Genomic DNA, 24454 nt, shown 5'->3' on the forward strand with positions numbered 1-24454 from the left:
CGTTTGGGAAAATATTTTCACTGAAAATGAAAACAGAAATCCAAGCAAACATAATTTCATCACCATTTTCTATTTTCAGTTAAAATGAAAACAGAAAATAACCAAACCAAACACCCCTATATTTTTACTAGATTGAAATTTATTCTTTGAGATTTTAGATAAGGTATTTAAGAGTGAATATTGGATTTTTTTTATTTATTGATTGTGAGTTTATGATTGATTGTCATTCACTATAACGAAGAGATAATGTAACATATAAGTCGAATACTAATGGTATATATGTTTTCCGTTTGTTACAACGAAGAAATAATGTAGCATATGACTCAAACACTCAATATATATATGTATTCTATTTCCATTTGCTGCAACAAAGAGATAATGCAGCCTATGGATTGAATATTCATAGTTTCTAAAGATTCGTTCGTTGCAACGAAGAGATAATATAGCTTACGAGCTAAATGTTGTAGTTTTATAATTATTGTTCGTCACAACGAAGAGATAATGTGGTCTATGTGCACATAGTAGAATGAAAGTTTTTACAAAGTTATTATTCTTGAATACAAATTTATATGTAGTTCTAAAAGTTTTCAAGGGAGTAAACAATAGTTTCTAAAAGTGAGTTGTATTTATTTCGCTTTTATTTAATGTTATTTAAATTCTTTTTGGATATAAAGACTCGTGTTATGTTTGTGTTCTCCTTCCTGACTGCTTTGTATTTTATGTTCTCCCTAAGTCTTGGTGACTTATCCCTTCTTTCATTTTTTTCTCAGATATAGTTAAATAGTTGACTTCATGGGATTTACTTACTTACCCAGGAATTTGTTTATCTTTTTGGTAAGTCTCCATTGCGTTTGATGAAAAATATTTTTTTTGTGACTCCAGCATAATGGAAGTATAGGAATAAGAATAGAAATAGGTATAAAGAAAATCTCTTTATTTTGAGATATAGAATATCCTATCTTATAGATATGCTTATGGTATAATTATGATGTTTTGAGACACTTTGATAATTAGTATATAAGACCAACATCATTATTAATTGATAGTTTGGATAGTATGTCAAGGGCCTATGTTGTGATCTGTGTCTTTGATATTTAATTGTTGGATTTGGATATATGTATGTATAAATTTGTATGGATATATGATATGTTTTCACTGGTTATTTAATGTGAAATTTTACCTATTTTTAGTAGTAATTCTATCATATCTTAGATAATTCCTTTTTGTTGGTCTTTTAATTGTGATTTGAAGTGAAATACTCTTAGACTAGTCAAGTTAAGAAAATAATAATCTTGGCACCGGTCATGGTCCAAGAGTGAATAATAATAAGTGTTTTGAGATGAAAGTGTTTCATGCATGAAAGAAGCTGAAACACTTTCAGCTTAGGTTTTTGTTTCAATCGAAATAGGACGAAAGTTGCACTAAAAATGTGGATCCCACCGTCCTTGCTTTCAGGGACAGATTTGGGATCTGATAAAACTGAGATCATCATGCTACATCTGCTCAAAGATGAAGAGGTGCAATGGGATGGAATTGCATTGATGAAGATTGAAAACCTCAAAATACTGATCATAGAAATTGGTCGCTTTTCCAAAGGTCCCAATCATCTCCCAAAAAGTTTAAGAGTGCTAAAATGGCGTGGATATCCTGAACTATTGTTGCCATCTAATTTTGATTAAAAAAAAAAAAAAACTTGTCATACATGACTTGCCCGTGAGTTCCATTATGTTGTACAATAATGTGATCATGTATTAGCACTATAGTTTGTAACTATATCGATATTTTTTTGGTCTTCAATATTAATAAGCTCCATTAAAAACATATTTTACTTTTTGTTTGCATTTTGCAGCAATTTAATTCTTTGACTGAAATGAAGTTAAATGGTTGCCTATTGCTAAAACAAGTACCCAACATGTCTGGTGCATCAAATTAACTTGATGAAATTACATCTTGATTTTTGCAAGAATTTAGTTTCAATCCATGATTTCCGGTTGGATTCCTTGACAAACTTGTATATTGTGTGTGTCTCAAGAATTTTCGAGAAATTTTAGTGAAGATGGAAAACATACGCTACCTATGTTTGAGTGGTACTGCTATAAGAGAATTACCCTTTTCAATTGGAAATCTTCTTGGTCTCACAATCCTGTCTTTGGATGATTGCAAAAGGCTATATGAACTACCTGGTAGTATTTTTATGTTGCCAAAACTAAACACCTTTTTAGCCACCTCTTGTAAGATGCTTGCTAAAATACAGAGCCAAGGTCAAGAGCAAGAAACAATGTCTTCAAATGTGAGGAATGACACTCTTTGTTCGCTTGGAAGAGATTGCAGTTGTTGTTTGACAGATGAATTTGTTGCTACACTTCTTCCTTGCTTGCACCTTGTGACATGTTTATTTCTTAATCATAGCAGTATCACAAAACTTCCAGCTTGTATAAATGGTTGTCACTCTTTGACCAAATTTTATTTGGATGAATGCAAAGGGGCTTCGAGAAATTAGAGGCCTGCCGCCAAATATAAAATATCTTTCTGCATGAATTGCACATCGTTGACTTCTCAGACTAAGGAAATGCTACTGACTTAGGTATATCATATTTTTGTTTCTGAAAATTTCTGTCTTTCAGGTAATCAATAATAAAATCAAATAAAATCAAATATATTCAATTCAATTACTTAAGTTATGTAACATTTATTGTGAGTTTGTAGTTCAAACCTTACAATGTGCTTGTAAGTCTATATTGAATAGTAATATAATCAAAATAATATATAAAAATAAAGATAATTCTTAGTTTATGAATAATTTTTAGAGTCAAAGTTAGTCCAAAATTTAAATTCCAAGATGATATTATAGTCTATCATAATAATTATTGTTATTATTATCTTTTAGCCCAATTTACCAGTGCCAAATTCAAGACGTAGATCAAACAAAATTATATGATTTTCCTGAAATATACTTGCAGACCTAACATGGAGAAAGATTTCGGAATCGTTGATTAATATTGATGGCTAAGTTGTGACTATAAGAAAAGTATTTATTATTATTCTTTGTCATTTAAGATAAATTTATAATAAATAGACCATAATTGCAATAAAAAGAGGGTGAGAGAGGGAAGAAGGAAAATAGGGAATGTGAAAACTGAAAAGTGTGCTCTTATAATTTGGATCTAGCTTAATTCAATCTCAAAAAGTTCGTTCCCTAAATAACGTATTTCATTCTCCCAACTCTATTCTTCACGTTTTTTCATCTGATGAATCTTTTTGTGAAAAACGTAAAATTCATAGAAAACCTCATTTTGATGAAAATATTAGTAATGAGATCACACATTCACCTGAAGAATATTTTCGTATTGAGTATTTTTTTATACATATTAGATCAATCAATTAATTCTATTGAGACACGATTTGAACAATTTTTACAATATGAGACTATTTTTGGTTTTTTATTTGATTCCAAAAAAATTAAAGCTTTAGATGAGGATGAATTGAAAAAATATTGTATTAATCTTGAAAAGTTTTTAAGGTTTAAGGAATACTCTATATTGATGGTCTTGATTTATTTTCAGAATTGAAAGTATTAAGAGAAGAAATTAGCACACCAATAGAAGTATTGAGTTATATTAAAACTTTATATTTTTTTCCAAATGTTTACATTGCATATAGAATTTTATTGACAATCTCTGTAACAGTTGCTATTGCTGAAAGAAGTTTTTCAAAATTAAAATTGCTTAAATTATATCTAAAATCAACAATGTTACAAAATAGATTGAATGTATTAGCTATTTTATCTATTGAAAGTGAAGTATTAGAATTGTTTGATTATAAAACTCTGATAAATAATTTTTCAGCTAAAAAAGTTAGAAGATTAATATAAAAATTGATATTTTATATAATATACTAAGTATCTTTAAAATTCTTGTAAAAAAAAAATCTCTTTAACATTTTCGCCTTAAGCCCCAAAATGTCTGTACACGGCCCTGATGTCAGATAATCGATTTACACTTAGGAATCAATGTTTTAAGTTGTGAAAAATCGTGGACAAAATTGCAATTGCAATATGGTTAGGAAAACTTTCAAAACGTTGATATTTTGACTGAAATTGAAAATTAGAATTTTTTTTTCTATTTTTGTTGGAAGTCACAAGTTGTGATTATGTTTGGGTCTAGCTATCATGACGAAACCTTTAAATTTTAATTAAAAAAAAAAAAGGATGAGTGGTTAGAAGGTAGAAATTCATGAAAGCTGATAATGCGTTTTAGCTAAATGCATATGCTTTTTGTTGTATGTTATATGTACTACTAAAAAGTCAATGAATGTGTAACTTTTGCCTTATATTTCTATTCCCTCACATTCTGTTCTATACTCTGCAACAAAAATAATAGTGTCTCCACAAAAAAATGATACAAGTAACTATAATGGACCAAATGGTTAAATTTAGAGCAAATTATATTAACAGTCCTTTAAGATTTTTTCGAATTACAGTTAATACCCCCCTCCTTGTTTAATGTTTACAACAACCTCTCTTATACTCAGCCAGTATACATGCATCTTCAGTAAAAAGAAGAAAATGCAAAGTACAAAGCACAAATGCGTCTTCAGTAATTTTAGCCACCTATTTGCTCCAATCACCACCTTATTGTCCCTCTATGGCTCATTGGCACTGAGCTGTAACCAAATTAATGAATACCATGGTAAACTAACAAATTAATGAGTAAAAATACAAGAAACTAGATTCAATAAAATGAGCTGAGAAAAAAGCAGCACCTTTTTTGGTGAAAAAGTGAACGCTACATCTCCTCCATTATAATGAGACAGCATGCACAAAGGAGAAACGTGAAAGTCACCTGCATTAAATGAAGAAACAATTTTCACTCTTTGCATTGCAAAGTTACTTACTGCGTTCAACTGTTATATCTTCCTGTAACACCTCATTTTTCATATAATAAATTAAAAAAATATTTTATTTAAAAATAAATAAAATTTTAAAAAATAATTAAATTTTTATAATTAAAATAATAGTTTGAAGAAAAATAAAAAAATATTTTATTTATTCATTTGAGATTAAATAAAATATAATTTTTGTTTATAAAATAATAAAAAAAATAGAGTAAATAATAGAAAATACCCTATCTATAAATAGAGATATGTTAGGTCAGTTTTCAAACTAACGATGCATCTTAATGTTTTTTCTTCCTCTCAATTTCGTTTTACTTTCTCTCCCTCTCAAAATTCTCTCCTTTTTCGCATACACTCAAACATGTCTTAGTAACACGATACCATTGGGATTTTGAAGATAATGTCTGTGATGGAAAAAATGTCCCTCGTACAGAGCTTTTCCTTTTCCCGTAGACACCCCAAACATGTTTGAGTAAAACTACGATTTTGAACTCGTTAACCGTTAGATCATCGTGAAATTTGGACACCACCCTAGTGACACATTTTCGCATAGTCTCACCGTTGGGATTTATGAAATAATGTTATTTTAGAGATAAATTAGTCTCACACGTTGACAGTAAAATGGAGGCTACAATTTCTTCTCCTTCTCTCTAACGCTTGGAAACCCTAACAGAGCAAACAAAGGAAAAACTTGAGAAATCTTAGAAAACCACTAGAGATGCCACTATTGCTGCTGGAATACACACGTGAACCCGCTTAAAGATAAATGATGAGTTTATCGCAATTGAGATTAGAATGAACATGTGTAGAGATCCTTAGAGGATTAAATTGAGGTTTATTTTGGGATATTTATTAAATTATAATTTTTATTTTATGATTATAAATACAATATTGTTATGTTTGACGTACCAATTGATGTTCTGATAGGAATTGGTTGATAAACTTGAGTGTTGTTGATGTTTTCGTGTTTTGACCTATGATTTTGATTCATTGATTTTAATATGATTGTGTGGTATTATTTAAGGGGTTTTACTCCCCATGTTGTGAGAAGCATTTTGTATAAATTTTTATATTGAGATTATGAAATGGTGATTCAAATTGTGAATAAGTGACAAATTGAACCAGTGATGAATGATATGTGTATTGAGATGTTGTATGTATTGAGTTGTGAATTATGAACTGTATGATCACACAATTGTAAGATCCTTTAAGGGCGACGAGTTTTTACGTGACGAGTATTGTGATGGGCTTCATTGTGGGAATCCGACGAGTTGAATCACTTTGAGGCGCGACGAGTTAAAATGATTTTGAAAACAATTGAGTAGTTATGTATATTGCATAGCTCATAGGTAAAGTGTATATGATTCATGAGGTGTGATAACATGCTACTTTGGGATTATACCATTGTGATTGAGACTGAGTGTATGTGATAAATTGAGTATGTATTGACTTGTAATATATATATACATTGAGATGTTGTATGCATTGAGTTGTGAGTTATAAATTATACAATCACACAACTATAAGACCCTTTAAGGGTGACGAGTTAATGCGCGATGAGTATTGTGATGGGAATCACTGGAGGGATCCGACGAGTTTAATCACAAGCGCGATGAGATAAAATTATTTTGAGAACAATTAAGGAGTCATGTGTTTTGTACAGTTCATAGATAAAGTCTGCGTGCTAAAATATTTTCTAGGTTGTACCTGAATCAGGAGGGAGAGACCCTGATGGACTCTTCAGAGTCTAGGCCTTGGGGGTAAATACACCCGATTTGAGTGCTCCTTTAAGCATGTGCCGATCACACATGGTTGGAACATTCTTGCAAAATAACATGACCCTAACTAGTCTCCCTATGATTTTACCTAGTGAGAGTGACATGACTTACTAGTGTGTGGTTTGTCTTGTCATGTACTCCTAGGCACCCGATGAGGTTTTTCACTGACATGGTACCACATTGCATATATGATTGAGTCTTAGTATATCTGTTGCATAACGCTTGTATATTGGTCGATATTGATTGATTTAGTGATATTGTGTTTTAATCTTTGAGTAAGTGAATGATGTGAAAATGAATGAGACGTGTTGTGTTGTGATGTGATGTTATGCGACAAAGTGGTATAATAACGTGAGCTATGTTTAAGTAAATTGTATTTCGCTTATATGATATGTATATCTACATGTTATCTTGTTTCTCTCTATTTATTAGAAATGTGATAACTCATTCCCTGTGTGTTGTTTGTGTTTAAATCCTGTGATGATGTTGAACTTTGTGTTTGTAGGAACAAATGACTAGTGAATTGCTTTAAGGAACCTTATGCTGAAGAACGTCGAGACACAATGCTCTGATAAAATGTGACATTAGAGTATGAGTTTTGTTTAATTACATGATGTTTTGAGCAAAAAAATGTTTCTATCTAGTTTTATTTGAAAATAGTGAAGTAAATGTAAATCTTTTATTCTTTTGAAATGTTTTTATTTAAATATATTTTGAAAACTTTTAATTAATTCAAATTCCTTATTCCCTTTATTAGTAGTACATATATGTATAAAGTAGAAGGTGTCATACTCACATTGATAACTGATTTTGCTATAAACCTTCAAACACATTTGTTAGTGAAATCCTCGAGCCGTTTAGTATTAAAGAATATTTGGGTATACAATCTTGAGTGTAAGATTGCAATTGTTGTAGCCAAAAGTGGCTTAACAAAATACCTTCGTCTTGAAGGGAATAAACGTAGTTAAGGTTGAATGGACTAGTATACTTTCCCTCATGCCTTTTTATTGGATGATAGATTAATCATTTTGAAAACAGTGTTTGCGGTCTTTCTTTACAAACGCACATACACACGACACAATTCTTGTTCTTTCAGTTTGTTAATGTTTTTCATTTTTTTGCATGCATGTGTGTCGTAGAAAGTCTCATGGGAATAATAACTTCACCGACATAGAATTATATCATATTTTTACAATGTCGAATAAATTAACAAAATTCACATGTATAATTTAACAATTGTGCACGGTCAATTTAACCTTTAGTATATATTATTTTTGCGAGTTTAATTTTCTTATAACCAACAACCCCGACTGCAATAATGATAGCAGTACCTTGCATTCTTTTGATTTTCTAGAAATGCTCCATCTTATTATAAACTGCTTAGACACTACTAGTTAGTAGCATCAATCAACAGAACAGCATTTTACAGTGAATCACTGCACATTCAATTTGCTTCTTACTGGATTCCAATTTAAAGGCTATCACTTCCACACTTTCAAAGAGTGATAAAGTTATTATTGCAAGATTTTCAGCTAAATGAACTCATCCCACACAAAACATCCTAAAAACAGAGGAGAAAATTAGGCAGAAACAGAGGAACTGACAGAACTCTGAATGGCTATGCAGTATGTAAAGCTGATAGAAAATGTAGAAGCATCCTAAAATCTGCTCTGAGACACGGAAGAATTTCAGAGAAGGAGACAATGGAGTCCCACAGAGAGAATCAGAATGTACACTTGAAGCCAGTCATAGTCTTCGCCTCCTTCATTTGGTCTCAATGGTGGGAGATAACAGTAATAGGCATCACCACATTTCAATTGTTTTCCGACATCAGTAATAAAGTGAATCCAGAATTTACTGTCTACCATTGTAAGCTTGGGCTCTGTAAATTGAATATCTGCCATGTTTGTTTTATGTTCCTGTACATGTACTCCCATCCATTCAATGTCTGTTATTCCATAAATATCCTCAAATGAAATCTCTGCACTGTACCATTTATTCTCAATAAGGAATCTTTCAAATTTATTACTGCCAAATTCAATCAACAGATCAGACAGAATTGTATGATTTGTCTGAATTGAATATTTTGTAGCAGCAAATACGGTAATCACTGGGGCCTGTATCATGGCAGTTAAGATAGGGTCCATCTTACACTTAAGCAGACTACCAAAAACTCCAACAACACATAGAGTAATTGCTGGGAACTTGTTACGAAACCAGAAACGCAGGGATGGGCCCCTTCTACTGTAATTCAACCAACTTGGGATAGCAGATCCTGGGAATTTGAAATGTGTACCCCCAGTCTCATGTAGTTTCTGTCAATCATGTATAATAAAAATATAATAGGTAAACATCCTGGGTAAGTTATGATCACGACAATAGATTTGTCCTTGTTTTGCTTTTTTTTTGCTGAAAGAATATGAAAAAAGATTTAAAACATAGATAAGATACCTGATTCAGTAAAATTTCCTTAGACTCGGAAGTCAAGGATTTGCAATTGATAGCAGAAAGATATTTTATGTTTGGTGGCAGGCTTCTGATTTCCCGGAGCTCCTTGCATTCATTCAAATAAAGTTCGGTCAAGGAGAGACAGGCACTGATTGATGATGGAAGGACTGTGATATTGCTGGAATTAAGGGATAAAGATGTCACATTGCACAAGCAAGGAAGAAGAGTAGCAAGAAACTTCTCTGTCAGATAACAATAGTTAAAATTAGCATCCCTAACACTTGAAGACACCGTTTCATGATCTTGACCTTCTCCATTCCGTACTTGTGCAAGCCGATCACAATAGTTAGCTTCCAAGTTCTCAAGTTTGGGCAGCATAAAAACACTAATTGGTAGTTCAACTAGCCCAGTGCATTTATTCAGATTCAGCCTAGTGAGCCCAACAAGATTTCCAATTGAAAAAGGCAAGACACTTATGGCACTGCCAATCAAATCAAGGTACCTTATGTTTTCCATCTTCCCTAAAATTTCTGGAAAACTCATGAGACTTGTGCATCTCCTAAGGGACATGGTTTTAAGAGAAGTTAAGTACATGCCACGAGGAAGAACCCTAAGACTAGTGCAGTGATTAAGGTTCAAGCATTCAAGTTTATCAAGGAATCCAACGGAATCATGAACTTCAACTAAATTTTTGCAATTATCAAGATGCAGTTTCTTCAAATTTGGTGCTCCAGACATGTCAGATACTTCTTTTAGTAATTCGCAACCACTCAACTTCATTTCCATCAAGTACTTAAATTTCTGCAAAATGCAAAAATGACTGAATAACTAATTTATGAATTTTCAAATGGACTTATCAATATTCAAGACCAAATAAACATCAAGACAGGTTAGCTACTATGATACCATCATGATCATTGGATTCTTGAACGTAATGGAACTCATAGACAAATCCAATATGACAAGTTTTTTTGCATCAAAATCAGCAGGCAGCGAAGATTCAGGATATCGACACCATTTTAGCACTCTTAAACTTTCTGGGAGAGCACTAGGTCCTCTAGAAAAGCGAGCATTTTTTACCACCAGTATTTTAAGGTTTTTCATCTTCTCCAATGCTGTTCCATCCCAGTGCACTTCTTTTTCTTTGGGCAAGTGTAACATGATGATCTCAGTTTTATCGGATCCCTTCAAACCAAAACATTTAAATTGAGATTAACTTTGTCAACATAAAACAGGAATGTAGAGAGTCAACAATTAGAGGTCTTCTATACCATGTATTTGTCTATAAAGGAAAGATGAGAGATTCAAGAGAGAAATAAGCACAGCATAATGCACAAACCTTGTTGTTTTTTAAAACACGAAGAATATCTTTAGAGAACCATAATCTACTGTGTTCACCAGAATTTGTGGGTGATTCCTGTCGCACAATTTGTTTACCCATATTCTCAATCAGATTATGCATTCTCACACGACATTGAACAATTTTTATCAGACACTTGTCAATTAACACCTGGATAGCATAGTCTGGAGCTAAGCCACGACCACTATGTAGTATGTTTTTTACATCACTAAGTTCATATCCTTTAAAGAAGCAAGCCATGTCTAAAAAAATTTTCTTCTCATATTCCTTTAAGCCATCATAGCTTACTTTTAGGATTTTCAGAATATCGTCATGAGGATTTGTTTCATAATGATCTAATGCTGACTTACATTCCAACACTGTTTTACCAAATAAATCAGAACCTATTATTTCTAGAGATAATGGAAGGCCATTAGAATACTGTATTACTCTTTTTGAAATTTCCTGATAACTAGGAGTAATTTGTTTTCTTCTGGAAGCATTCCAGCTGAACAATTCAAGGGCTTCTTCTTGATTTAATCCATCTACTTCATAGGTTCTTTCAATCCCATAAAAATCTAGCAGATGTATATCTCTAGTTGTTATAATAATTCTGCTCCCAGAACCAAACCAATCAACTGAATGAAGTCCACCAGCAAGATGTTCTAATTGATCCATTTTGTCAACATCATCCAAAATCAAAAGAATTTTCTTTTTACGGAGCCTACTTTTAATTATTGGAGTTCCTCTCTTTTCATTCCCCAACTTAATGTCTTTCTCCTCAAGTATATCAGAAAGAAGTGTCTCCTGAAGGTGTACCAGTCCATGCTTCTCAGAATTTTCTCTAACATCAGAAAGAAAAGAAAGACCTTCAAATTGATCAGCAACGAAATTGCACACTGCACATGCAAGTGTTGTTTTTCCAATTCCGCCTATTCCATAAATCCCTACCATGTGGACTCCATCATTTGACTCAACATCAAGAAGTGACTTTACCTTCTGCACGCGAGACTCTAAGCCAACTGGGTATTTAGCTACATGTAAAGGGTTCCGATTGATCTTTTTAGAGACCTCTAGAACGATGTCCCGAATGATATCATATTCGTACCTGCCCAAGAGAAAAATTTGAATGATGTCAATGAGTGAAATTCTAATATCTTACAGATAATAATAATTAACTTACCTTCGATTGGAATGCCAACCAGATAGACTTGCAGCTTTTTGCAAAGCTAACCTCCATTTTTCCACCTTGTCCTTATCACTGATTCTTGTCTCATGCTTGGCTAGTGCTTCTGCATAACTTCCTTTCTGATGGCGCACATCAGATGGATCCACTTCATAAAAAACAGGCCAGACCAACCTGCCCTGATGTTTTAAGCATTCCATGATCATCACAAGTTCTTGTAAACAAAACGTTGATGATGCATAGTTTTCTGAAAAAATCACAATAGCAATCCTGGATTCTTGAATTGCCTTCATTAGAAATGGTGTGATTTCTTCTCCCTTCCTCAGCCCTTGATCATCCATGAAGGTGTTGACTCCCACTTCACACAGAGCATGATAAAGGTGTCCGGTAAAACCCAAGCGGGTATCCTCACCTCTAAAACTGAGGAAAACATCGTAAGTCCATTCATAGGCCAAAGAAGAGGAGGACGCCAATGTTGGATTAGGCATGGTAGCCACAGCATTGATTCTTGAGATGTTTGATCAGGCAACAGAAGCAACAATTGAGTCAAGAAAAATAAAGTCACACAATAGCAATCCATTGAGGCAATTTCCTTGCTGATACCAGTGAATTGACGTAAACAAATTATAAATACTGACAAGTTTTCTATTGCTTACAATACAAAATAGCTTTTTAAAGATGAGACAAGCACGCTCTAAAGAATTCAGTGGGGAATATTAGTCACCAAGAAAACTAAAAAAGAAAATGACCATTTGCCTAATTTTCTATACAATTAACGAGCACATCCGCTATCTCATGAAATTAGTTAATAGAGCTCTTGCTTGAGAAAAATTAACTAACAAAAATATCAAAGAAGAAAAATAGCAGACATATTAAATAATAATAGAGTTTGTCACTGGCTTAACAGAATAGTAATACATTAACCAAACAAAACAAAGCAAAGCATGCACCGGATATAAATTACCTCCTGGACGAGCCTCTTATCAGGTACGTAATGCACCATGTGAACAGCGAAATAAAGAATTTCTGCACAAAATGAAGTACCTCCCGGAAGATTTCCATTGATTTTAAGTTGTGGAATGTTAATCAAGGTATTCCAATAATTCGAGGTTGACGTCGTCAACAAATTGGATTAACTAGAAGCATTTGCTACATGCTTATGGTGTTGAGCGAGCCTGTGAAGTAAAGGGGTTAAATCATAAAGAAGCCCTTGAATTTCTTAGATGAAACTCTTTCAAAGGGAGTAATGATTTATTGAATAACTCTGATTTGTTGGTAAAACAGCATTGAAAAAGAATTGCTCGTGAAAATATTCAGAAGTTTAATGATTTGTTATTCAGATAAGACTGAAAGCAGGTGGCAAAAAATGCTGGTTGCGATTATCACAGTCAATAGAATAAGATAACGTAGTTGACTTAAACAGCTTATTTGATACCCTGCAAATAGACTTCACCTCATTCTTTACATTTTCGTCAATTAATAATATTTTCAGAAGTTTCGTGTCTCCCCCTTTGTGTTTCCGCTTGTCTTCCAATTTACTTCCCTCCACCTTTCTCTTTTTGGGTTCTCAATCCCCTCCGGGATAGGCTGTAAGGACTCATCGGTGTACCACGAGCTATCGAATAAGGGAATCTGACATCACATTTTAATCCAAAAATTTAAGGTTCAAGTTTTATGGGTCTTCTCTTCAAGGAAAACATGTAATTGAGTTTGAATTAAATAGTTTTAAATGTGTGGATGGATCTTATTTATATAGAAATCATGTCTTTTTTATGTATTTTTAACTACTGACTTGTATATTTAACTGGATTATCTTCGTATTAGTCTTTAAAGGAGAATTGCCTAATTGGAAAGAGAGAATAATTCCTTATTTAAAAGAGGTAAGTGATTATTTTTACCTTTTAAAAGAATAAAATTGAACATTAGATAATTAAGACTCTTATTATAGTATATTTAATAATACAAGTTAATAAAGTGATACATCATTATTTAACAGATTTTCATTGACAGTAAGTACAAAAACGAACATAAAAATGGTTAGTAGTAAAATCAAATAATAAGTAGTTTGGGTAGTAAAACTGAAAGGAGCTATTTTATAATTTACATATATAAGCCTTCATAATTAATATAAACAATGTATGTAACAGCTGTAATCGGTGTTTTTTTTTTTTTGGGTCTTAAGCCTTTTGTTCATCAGGGTAAATCTAGAGTTCGACCAATTAGTATTTTTGTTATTGGCCTTGCTTGTCCTTTAACTATTGTATCAGGTATATATAGTTGTAATGAGGCAATGAAAAGAGAATAAGAAGAAATACAATTTTCCTTTTCTTACCTTTTCTATCTTGGGAGACCCCTAGTCCTTTAACTCTAGGAATCATGTTTCTGAATCGTAACATTTGGTGCTTTCATTGAGAACTCTAATGGCGGAACCCGACAATTGGAACCCTAGCCTGGACTTCCTTGAGGCCACCATTGCCCACTTCACCGTCACCCAAGCCTCCATGGCTACCAAACTAGATGCCTTTCTCCTGAAAATGGATACCTTGTTAACCAGCCAACACTCTCCATCTTTTGCCTCTACAAAGGCACCACCCGAACACACACCCATGTCGACTCTACCTCCCATGCCGATTCTACCTCCATGCCCTGCACCCATGCCGACTCCGCCTCCCATAGCTCCTTTCCACCTCCCCATATGTGCAACATGTATTTGATGGTTGGGTAGTTGATGCACGCCACTTATTTGATGATACAGGTTGGGCAGCAGATGTGACGATGTGTAAGCACCACACACCCAATACGAGGACCATCCCGAGAACTAAAGCTCCAACGTTCCCCAACGATGCGTGACATTGGAGGCCAAAGAAGCTTAAGACAAACATCTACTGTTAGAGCATTCTATAAATAATATTCTTTTTAATGACTTATTTTATACAAATTATTATCTTGTTCTGTATTTTCCCACACTGATGATCAACATGTTGTGTGTGTGTGTGTGTATTGTAATACTAAAATAATAAATTAAAAAAAGTTGTAAGGTTAATGCCTAGTAGTAATTTCTTTTGATGTAATCTTAAATTAATTGTTGTAGAAACTCTTTTTTATTTAAAATAATGTGGTTTGATTTAATATATATATATATATATATATATATATATATATATATATATATATATATATATATATATATATATATATATGTTTTGTGTCATATAAATGTTATTAGTGTGTGCTGTGTATATGAGTTATGAGGCGTGATAAATTATTATAATGAGATTATAATATTGTTGCTGAGATCGAGTATAACTGCAAAGTTGGACATGTATTAATTTGAGAAATACACATGAACATGTGATGATGGATTGTGGCAATATGAGATGATAAATTGTGGACATGAGATTTGATTGTGAATAAGTGTGTGGTTAATACTTGATGTGACAATACATGTGTTGTGAGTTGTGAATTATACAATAACTCAACCATTGTTTATCTTGATAAAAGTGTTTATGTGCAGTGTTAAAGGGAAGATGTAGGATTCCTATTTAGGAATCAGTGTTAAATTGTAGCGCAATGTGTTAAACATGTTTGAAACACGAGTGTGAGGTCGTGGGTATTGTATAATTCATGAGCAGAGTCTATAAATTGAATATGTGATAAATTGTAAAATAACATGTTGCTTTGAGATTATAATATTGTCATTGAGATTCAGTATAATTGCAAAGTTGAACATGTGTTATTCTATGAGATACACATAAACATGTGATGGTGGAATGTGACATTATGATATGTTAAATTGTGGAAATGAGATTTGGTTGTGAATAAGTGTGTGGTTAACACTTGATGTGACAATACTATGTTGTGAGCTGTGAATTACACAATAACCCGATTGGTGTTTATGTGCAATCTTAAAGGAAAAGTGTAGGTTTCCTAGTTAGGAACCAGTGTTAAATTGTAACGCAATGTATTATACGTGTTTCAAACATGAGTGTGAAGTCGTGGGTATTGTATAATTCATGAGCAGTATCTGTGTGCAAAAAAATTGTTTTGGGGTTGGACCTGAATCAGGAAGGTGAGACCCTAATGAATTCTTTGGAGTTTAGGCCTTAGGGGTAAAGACATTCAGTTTAAGTACTTCTTTAAGCCTATGTTGATCTCATATGGTTGAAGCGTTCTCGCAAAATAGAGTGACTTTGACTAGTCACCTTATGATTTTACTTAGTGAAAGTGACCTGACATACCCATTGTATGATGTGTCTTGTTATGTACTCCTAAGCACCCCAGGGTGTTTTTTCACTGACATAGTACTACATTGTATATAGGTTTGAGTCTTAGTATAGTTATTGCATAACGTTTGCTAATTGTTTATTATGAAATTGATTGGTGTTATTACGTCTTAACTCAAGTGTGTGATTCATGTGTAATGTGATTAGTGATTGAAAAATGAATTTTAAAGGATAAAGTGGTGAAGTGACGTGGGTTGTATTAAGTTTAACTATGTTATAAATATTTCCATAATTTATTTTGATTATGTCTTGTTTATTTGTTTTGTTTTTTTGTGTGTGATAACTCACTCTCTGTGTGGTATTTGTCTTTGGATCCTGTGATGATCTCGAACCTCGTATTTGTGGGAACAGATGACTAGGTGAATGACTTTAAAGAACTTCATGCTAGAGGAAGACGCTGAGACACAATGCTCTGATAGGATGTGACACTAGGATGGGTTTTTATTTTAATTGCATGATGTTATTTTATTTTATTTTATCTCACTGATTTAACAAAATTTCTTTTGTAAACTTTGACAGCTTTGTTTTGAGCCGAATATGTTTTTAATAAGTCTTATTTGGTAATAGTGAAGTGAATGTGAATATTTTATCCATGTGAATTTGTTGATCAATATTTTTATGTTTTATTTATTTATATGTATGTTGAGATAGAGGGTGTCACATACACCATTTGATTATTCTGTTCGGTTGGAGAAGTTAATGAGTTTTACTGAAGGTAGGGTTGTATTGATTCTAGAAGGTGGATCTAACCTTGATTTCATCTCAAAATCAATGCATGCCTACTTGGAAGTTTTGCTAGCAGACAAGCCGATTATTGAATCTGTGCCAGGGACATCATTCAATTCTTATCAGGTGAATCAACAGCAGCGGGAAACATTGCCATTCGAGAAGTCTTCTATGTAAAAAGCTCTTCCACAATAGATTGGAAGGAAAGTGATTGAAGAAGCACCATTTTTGAACCCTAAATTTGTATAGATTAGTTCTGGATTTAGGAAAAGACAAAAAGAAAATTGCTTATACCCTAATAAATATTAATATAAGATCCCCCCCCCCCCTCAATTATTTTAATATAAGAATATACATTTTAGGTTGTGTATATCTTGCATTAAATCCAAAGTGAACAGCCGATTTGGACACCGGTCACCAAAATTTCATTGCATTACACTAAGAACACATAGTAGCCCAAACAAATTACCATTTGAAAAGTAAAAAAAAAAAGTGAATAAGCCTTTGTGTAAGTTACGTAATTGTGGAGTTGGACGGGAGCAAATTACAAAGTATAAAGGAGAAACAACTTGTTCATGTACACACCGTTCTCTAATTTTTCCTCTTTGTTCCTCATAAAAAAAAATTGAACTTTACAACACATGTCAACACTCATCTTTTGTTGTTACACAATGCTTTTGGCTCCTATCAATTTCTCTTGTGGAGTTGCAGTTGCGGTCCATTCCCTTTTTTATCAATAATTTTTTTTCTTATCAATATTTTTGCTACATTTTCTTTTGTTTTCATGGTTTTTTTACTGCATTATTGAAGCCACTACTTTGCTATTAGCTTATCACCTAGAGCCATCTTAAGAATTACATATTTGAACAGTTGAGAACTTGAGGTGTGTGTGGAAACTGTTATCTTTTATTTGGTTTTTAGACTTCTATAATTTGGAAAAAATATTTAATGAATGTCTTATGTCTTGTTACATGCCTATAGCTTTGGCTTTTCATAGTCTGGTCCTTGTTGTTTTTTCCTTTATTTTGCTAATGTAATTAATTAGATTGTATAGTAGTTTTTTATTGCATTGAACTCTCATTTTTATATTTTTTTTGTGGCTTCTTATCTTATTTGGATTTATATTCTTATCATTTTTTAATACTTTGAGTTATATTATATCATTAGTGTCATATTAATTTGGAAGTAATATTTTTAATAGATATAACTATGAAGCATAAAAGAATAGATGCAATTTTTAAGAGAATAACAACATATGGATATGAGAACACAGATTCAACATCTTCACCTCTTCAAAGGCATGATTCTAATGATCCAATTGTTCAACTAGAGAAATTTGTGTGACTAAGAATTTGTTGAGAGAAACATGTAGTTTGTAAGGAATCTAGTCATTCTAATTTGTTGGCAAAAAGTTTTATATGTGGATGAAAAGAAAAAGAAAAGTTAACATGCCTTTTTTATAAACCAGGAAATTCACAAGAAGTGCACCTATCTTGAGGTTGAAACTTTCTAGACCTCTTCAAGCTACCATGAAGAAATTTGATTACAGAACACCCAAATTGTGGCCAAATAAATATGTATGTGATCAAGCATATAACAGAACACTACACTTGAAAACACATCCTTACACTTCCTATGATAAAACAACAATAGTCTAAAAGCACAGACTTGGAAAACAACAAGCGAAATTGAGATTTTAGAATAACTAATCAAAACTCAACTAATTATACACAACTTAGTCACATGGAAATAGTATTAACCTTAATTGTACATCCAGATAATGAACTGATGTTAATTAAAGAAATGAACATTGGGAAAATATAACACCAAGAAACAAACCAAGCAACTTTAGTGACTTAATTGCTTACCTGGAATTTACTTTGAGTTTTCTCCACTACTATTCATAGAAATTGGTACTAGTCTTTTGTCTTTGTCTAATGATAAAACTTGCATCCTTTGAGACCAAACTGAATTTAATCTTCATGCAAAGAAACAAAGTCAATAAATGCAAGATAAAAGAGAATACAATAAAATAAAACAGTCAATAATTAGTTGACAAAGCTATCCTTTTTCATAGGTTATATTTTGATATAACCATTCCATGAGTTGTCTACTAAAACTATGTAAATGAATGAATTACTGTGTGAAAGATAACTCACAGAGTACACCATACAGGGAGCATTATCCTTAATATATCCCTTAAACACGTAGCTTTTAATCTCAACAAAATTATTTGAAACTGGCAAAGCTGGCAGGACATTGTAGTGAGAAACAATATATGCTGATAAAGTGATTGCTTGAGCTAATAAGATAAAAGAATGAACCTATAGGGTATTGCCAGTCATATGATCACAAGTAAATTGTGGGATGTGGTCCGGACGGGGAATAAATGTCCTGCCATCAAGTGCTCAATTTCTCTTCTTGGCACCTATTTTCTTTCTTTGATTTCTTAAATCTCGCTCCACTTTTTTACCATTATAATAAAACTTGTCCAAATAAATAATAAATCATCTCGGCTCAAAACAAGGTCATTCAAGATTTCATGCAATTAATATAGAAACATATACCCCAATGTCACATCCTATCAGAGCATTGTGTTCTCGTGTCCTCTAACATGAGGTTCTTCATAGTCATCCATCTAATCATTTGCTCCCACGAACACAAAATTCGAGATCATCACAGGATCCAAACACAAATAACACACGGGGAGTGAGTTATCACATTCCTAACTAATAGAGAGAAACAAGACAACATATAGGTATAAATATCATATAAACAAAATACAACTTACTTAAGCATAGCTCACGTTATTTCACCACTTTACCGCACAACATCACGTCACAACACCACACGTCTCATTCGTTTTCACAACATTCACGTACTCAATGATCAAAACACAATATCACTAAATCAATCCATATCGATAAATACACAAGCATTATGCAACAGATACACTAAGACTCAATCCTATAAGCAATGTGGTACCATGCCAGTGAAAAACCTTGTCGGGCGCCTAGGAGTACATGACAAGAAAAACCACACACTAGCAAGTCAAGTCACTCTCACTAGGTAAAATCATAGGGAGATCAATTAGGGTTACGCTGTTTTTCCAGAATACTTCAACCGTATAAGATCAACATAAGCTTAAAGGAGCACTCAAACCGGATGTATATACCCCCAAGGCCTACACTCCGAAGAGTTCGTCAGGGCATCTCCCTCCTAATTCAGGTACAACCCAGAAAACATTTTAGCACACAAACTCTATCTATGAACTGTACAAAACACACGACTCCTCAATTGTTCTCAAAATAGTTTTATCCCGTTGTGCTTGTGATTAAACTCGATGGGTCCCCACAGAGGTTCCCATCACAATACTCGTCGCACATTAACTTGTCGCCCTTAAAGGGTCTTAGCATTAACTCGCCGCACTTAAAGGGTCTTAGCATTAACCCGTCGCCCTTAAAGGGTCTTATAGTCGTTTGATTGTACAATTCATAGCTCACAACTCAATGCACGCAACATCTCAATGCACTAATATATTACGAGTCAATACCCACTCAATTTATCACATATATTCAATCTCAATCACAATGGTATAATCCCAAAATAGCATGTTATCACACCTCATGAATCATACACACTTTACCTATGAATTATGTAATACACACAACTACTCAATTGTTTTCAAAATCATTTTAACTCATCGTGCTTGTGATTAAACTCGTCGGGTTCCCACAGTGGATCTCATCACAATACTTGTTGCCCTTAAAAGGTCTTACAATTGTGTGATTGCACAGTTCATAGATCACAACTCAATACACACATTTTAATTCACATGTATTTCACCTTTCGTCACAGGTTCAATTTATCACATACTCACAATTTAAATCACAATTTCATAATCTCACATAACAATTTATACAAAAGGTTTATCACAACATGGGGAGTAAAACCCTCAGATAATTTCACACAATTATATCAAAATCATGGGTCAAAACACAAAAACATCAAGAGCACTCAAGTTTATCAATCAATTCTCATCAGAATATCAATTGGTAAGTAAAACACAATAATATTGTATTTATAATCATAAATGAAAAATTATAATTCAATAAACATCCCAAAATAAACCCCAATTTAATACTCTAAGGATCCATATACATATTCATTCTAACCCCAATTGCGATAAACTCATCCCTTACCTCTAAACAGGCTCACGTGTATATTCTGACAATGATAGTGGCATCTCTAGTAAGTTCTTGTGATTCCTCAAGTTTTTCCTTTGACTGCTCTGATAGGGTACCCAAACGTTAGAGAGAAGAAAAAGGGATTGAAGCCTTCATTCCACTGTCTACATACGATGAGTATTTCTCCCTCCACCAATGTTATTTTACATATCTTAACGGTAAAGACGTGCGGAAATGAATCACACACCACATAAAAAAATTTCACAACAATCCAACGGTTAAAAAATCTAAGATCGTAGTTTTATTGAGACAGTTTTGGGATTTTTACGGGAAAAGAAAAAGTTATGGTGCAAAGGGTATTTCTCTCAGCTCCAACATGTTTTTGTAATTCCCAACGGTGAAAATATTCGTTAATGAGTTCCAAACATAGTTCTCAAATTTCATAACAATTCAACGGTGAATGAGTCCAAGATCATTGTTTTTCTGAGACATGTTTGGTGGTATACGGGAAAAAGAAAGGGTTTTGGGAGGAGGAGAAGGGAAAACGAAATTGAGAAGAAGAGGAGGCGTAGAAGCTATTGTCAGTCTCAAACCTAACATGTCTCTATTTATATCTAGGATACTCACAACCTATTATTTATTCTATTTATTTATTTTTATTATTTTATCAAAAAGAACTCTGCTTTATTTCCTATCAAATGAATAAATCAAATATCTTTTTTTTTCCTTCAAACCATTATTTCTCATTATTTATTTAATTATAAAAACCTCATCATTTTCTAAAAATCTATTTATTTATAAATAAAAATCATTTTTAAATTAGTTTTTAAAAAATGGGATGTTACAAAATCAACCTTTGAACTGTAGGATCTGAATCCCAAGATGCTTTAATCTTGATCACCAATTCAGAAACCACCTGGTGAACAGCAAGAACTTGACAAGCAACTGGTTCCACTCGAGACAAGGCATCAACAGCTAGATTATCATGTCCTTGCTTATAATCAATTGAAAAATCAAACTCCATTAATTTTACCAACCACTTTTGTTGAAATCCAATAGTTCATTTTTTAGCCAAAATGAACTTCAAGCTTCGATGATCAGTTCTGATGATAAAATGAGTATTCAGCAAATAATTTCTCCATTTTAGGACAGTCAGTAACTCCTTTTCATAAGTAGAGTAAGACTGTTGTTGGTTATTCAAATGTCTACTTATGTAAGCTATAGGATGGTGATCTTGCATCAAGACAGCTCCAATTCCCAAACCTGAAGCATCCACCTCCACCACAAAGATTTTTTAAAAGCCAGGTAAAGCCAAAACTGGAGCCTCAATAAGTTTCTTCTTCAATTGCTGAAAAGCCAATTTTGCTGCATCAGACCATATAAAGTTATCTTTTTTAAGCATGTTAGTTAAGGGTTTAGCAATGCCACCATATCCCTTGACAAACCTTCTGTAATATCCAGTTAACCCCAGGAAACCTCTAAGTTGTTTCAAATTCTGAGGTAATAGCCACTGGTCTATTGCGTGCACTTTAGCTGGATCAGTTGATACCCCCTCCTTAGAAATGAAGTGGCCAAGGTACTCTATCTTAGAAACCCCAATATAGCACTTACTCCTCTTAGCAAACAAGGAATTTTCCCTTATAGTTACCAAAACTTTGTGTAAATGCAGCAAATGGTCTTCTAATGAACAGTTGTAAACCAAAATGTCATCAAAGAACACCAGCAGAAACTTTCGCAAAAACTTCTTAAAAACTAAGTTCATAAGCCCTTGAAATATTGCAGGTGCATTAGTGAGACCAAAGGGCATCACTAAGTATTCAAAATGCCCAGCATGAGTCTTAAAAGCAGTCTTATACACATCAGCAGGATCCATTCTCACTTGATTATATCCTGACCTCAAATCGATTTTGGAGAAAATGCTAGAACCAACCAATTCATCCAACAGATCATCTACTAAAGGAATTGGGAACTTGTTCTTAACCGTATGCTTGTTAAGATTCGTGTAATCCACACACAACCTCCATGATCCATCCTTTTTACCCACCAAAACTACTAGGCTTGCAAAGGGACTACTACTATTTTGAATTATACTAGTCGACAAGTATTCATGTACTAACTTATCAATCTCATCTTTCTGTTGTTTAGCATACCTGTATGGTCTCTTACTGATAGGACCAACACCTGGAACTAGTGGAATCTAATGGTCATGACCAGGTCTGCTAGGAGGTAACCCACTAGGTTCTTGAAATAAATCAGAGAACTCATCCAATAACTTGACAACAACATGAGAGACTTCTTTATCAACAGCTTGAGTAGTAAGTGAGTTCAGAAGACCCCTTTGTACATCACATACTTGCAAAATTGACAAATGAACACCAGTTAACATAGCCTTCCCCAATTGTTGCTTCTTAACTGTTTTCAGCCCAGTGAAGGCCCCTCTCAACACATGTCTCCTTCCCTTAACATAGAACTCCATCTGCAACTTATTAAAATTCCATACAATATCACCCAAGGAAACCAGCCACTCCACTCCCAAGACCAAATCGCAGCATCCCAATGGAATGAGTAACATATCAGAAGTGAATTTGGTTTGTTGAATTGTCCACTGGAATCCTCTAACTGTAGACATGTTTAACTTTGTGCCGTAAACAACCACCATCAAGTTTTGCAATCCTACATATTTCACATAAGATTTATGTCATTGAAAGGCTTTCCCTTCGAAATGTACCACCGTCAACCTTACCTTAAACTCCTCAGGTGTGTTATCAATAGAAAAGAACGTATCACATTGAATTAACCATTGTTTAACATCATCACCAGAAAAACGCGGGAAATCAATTCTAGCTAGACGTGTTCCACAAGAATAAGAAGACATCTCACCTCGAATTGGGTTTCCCTCCGTTGGAGAATGATTTGCATCATTATTGTTGTTGTGTAGAAGGTCTTGCATTTGTTGTAACATTGACAAGGCTAATGATTGCGTTAGGGAATCGTGAAGAGTTTGCTGCATCGAAGCTGCCATCTCCATGAATCTTTCATCAATCTTGGAACTGAGACGATTTTCCATGCGATCTTCAATTTCACATTTGAGAACGTGATTCTGTGTAGCATCCGCCATGGTTGGTCACGCTTGGAAGGTTACAGGCTGATACCACTTGTTAAGCTAAATCTAGGAGAAGACTCAAAGAATTACAGAAAAGAGTAAGGAAGCCAATGAAGGAATGACATCCGAACCTTACAAAGGAAATGGATATACAAGAGTATTCTTTACAAAATTTTCTAATAAAAAACTGAATCAAAGAGGGTCAACCTCTATTTATGGGTAACTACCCCCTCTAACTGTCTAACTACTTCCCAGTTGGGAAAGTCTGTTATTCTAACTATCCCCTTAACTAATTACAATTGAGTCCCTCTCTTGATGATTTATTCCCTCTTATTACACAAGTGTGATTTATTTACAAAAATATTTGGTATCAGTGCTCTAGGCTTTGCGTGTGTCCATCACATTCTACAGCACCGTGGAAGAGGTAGAAGACAACGGATCTAAAGGTGGAGGACAACGACAATGGTGCAAACTTCTCTAGTCTACTTCATAGAGGTCAACGTGATTCAAA

General features: G+C 33.5%; 1 protein-coding gene across 2 annotated transcripts; it reads right to left on the minus strand.

Annotated features, from left to right (window-relative positions):
- Nucleotides 1-7907: 7907 nt before the first annotated feature.
- Nucleotides 7908-13223, minus strand: LOC114411230 (TMV resistance protein N-like). Of its 2 annotated transcripts, XM_028374980.1 has the most exons (7): nt 13098-13223; nt 12609-12819; nt 11642-12151; nt 10459-11566; nt 10026-10304; nt 9123-9920; nt 7908-8986 (listed from the first exon to the last, which is right to left on the minus strand). In XM_028374980.1, exons 2-7 carry the CDS (start codon nt 12704-12706, stop codon nt 8360-8362), a joined length of 3420 nt encoding a protein of 1139 aa, XP_028230781.1. In that variant the 5' UTR covers nt 12707-12819; nt 13098-13223; the 3' UTR covers nt 7908-8359. The 2 variants fall into 2 exon arrangements, with proteins under 2 accessions (XP_028230781.1, XP_028230778.1); XM_028374977.1 differs by lacking the exon at nt 13098-13223 and having other exon boundaries at nt 12609-13060.
- Between the last annotated feature and the right edge of the window lie 11231 nt (nt 13224-24454).

Source organism: Glycine soja, chromosome 1, assembly GCF_004193775.1.
Source record: "Glycine soja cultivar W05 chromosome 1, ASM419377v2, whole genome shotgun sequence".
Taxonomy (NCBI): Eukaryota; Viridiplantae; Streptophyta; class Magnoliopsida; order Fabales; family Fabaceae; genus Glycine; species Glycine soja.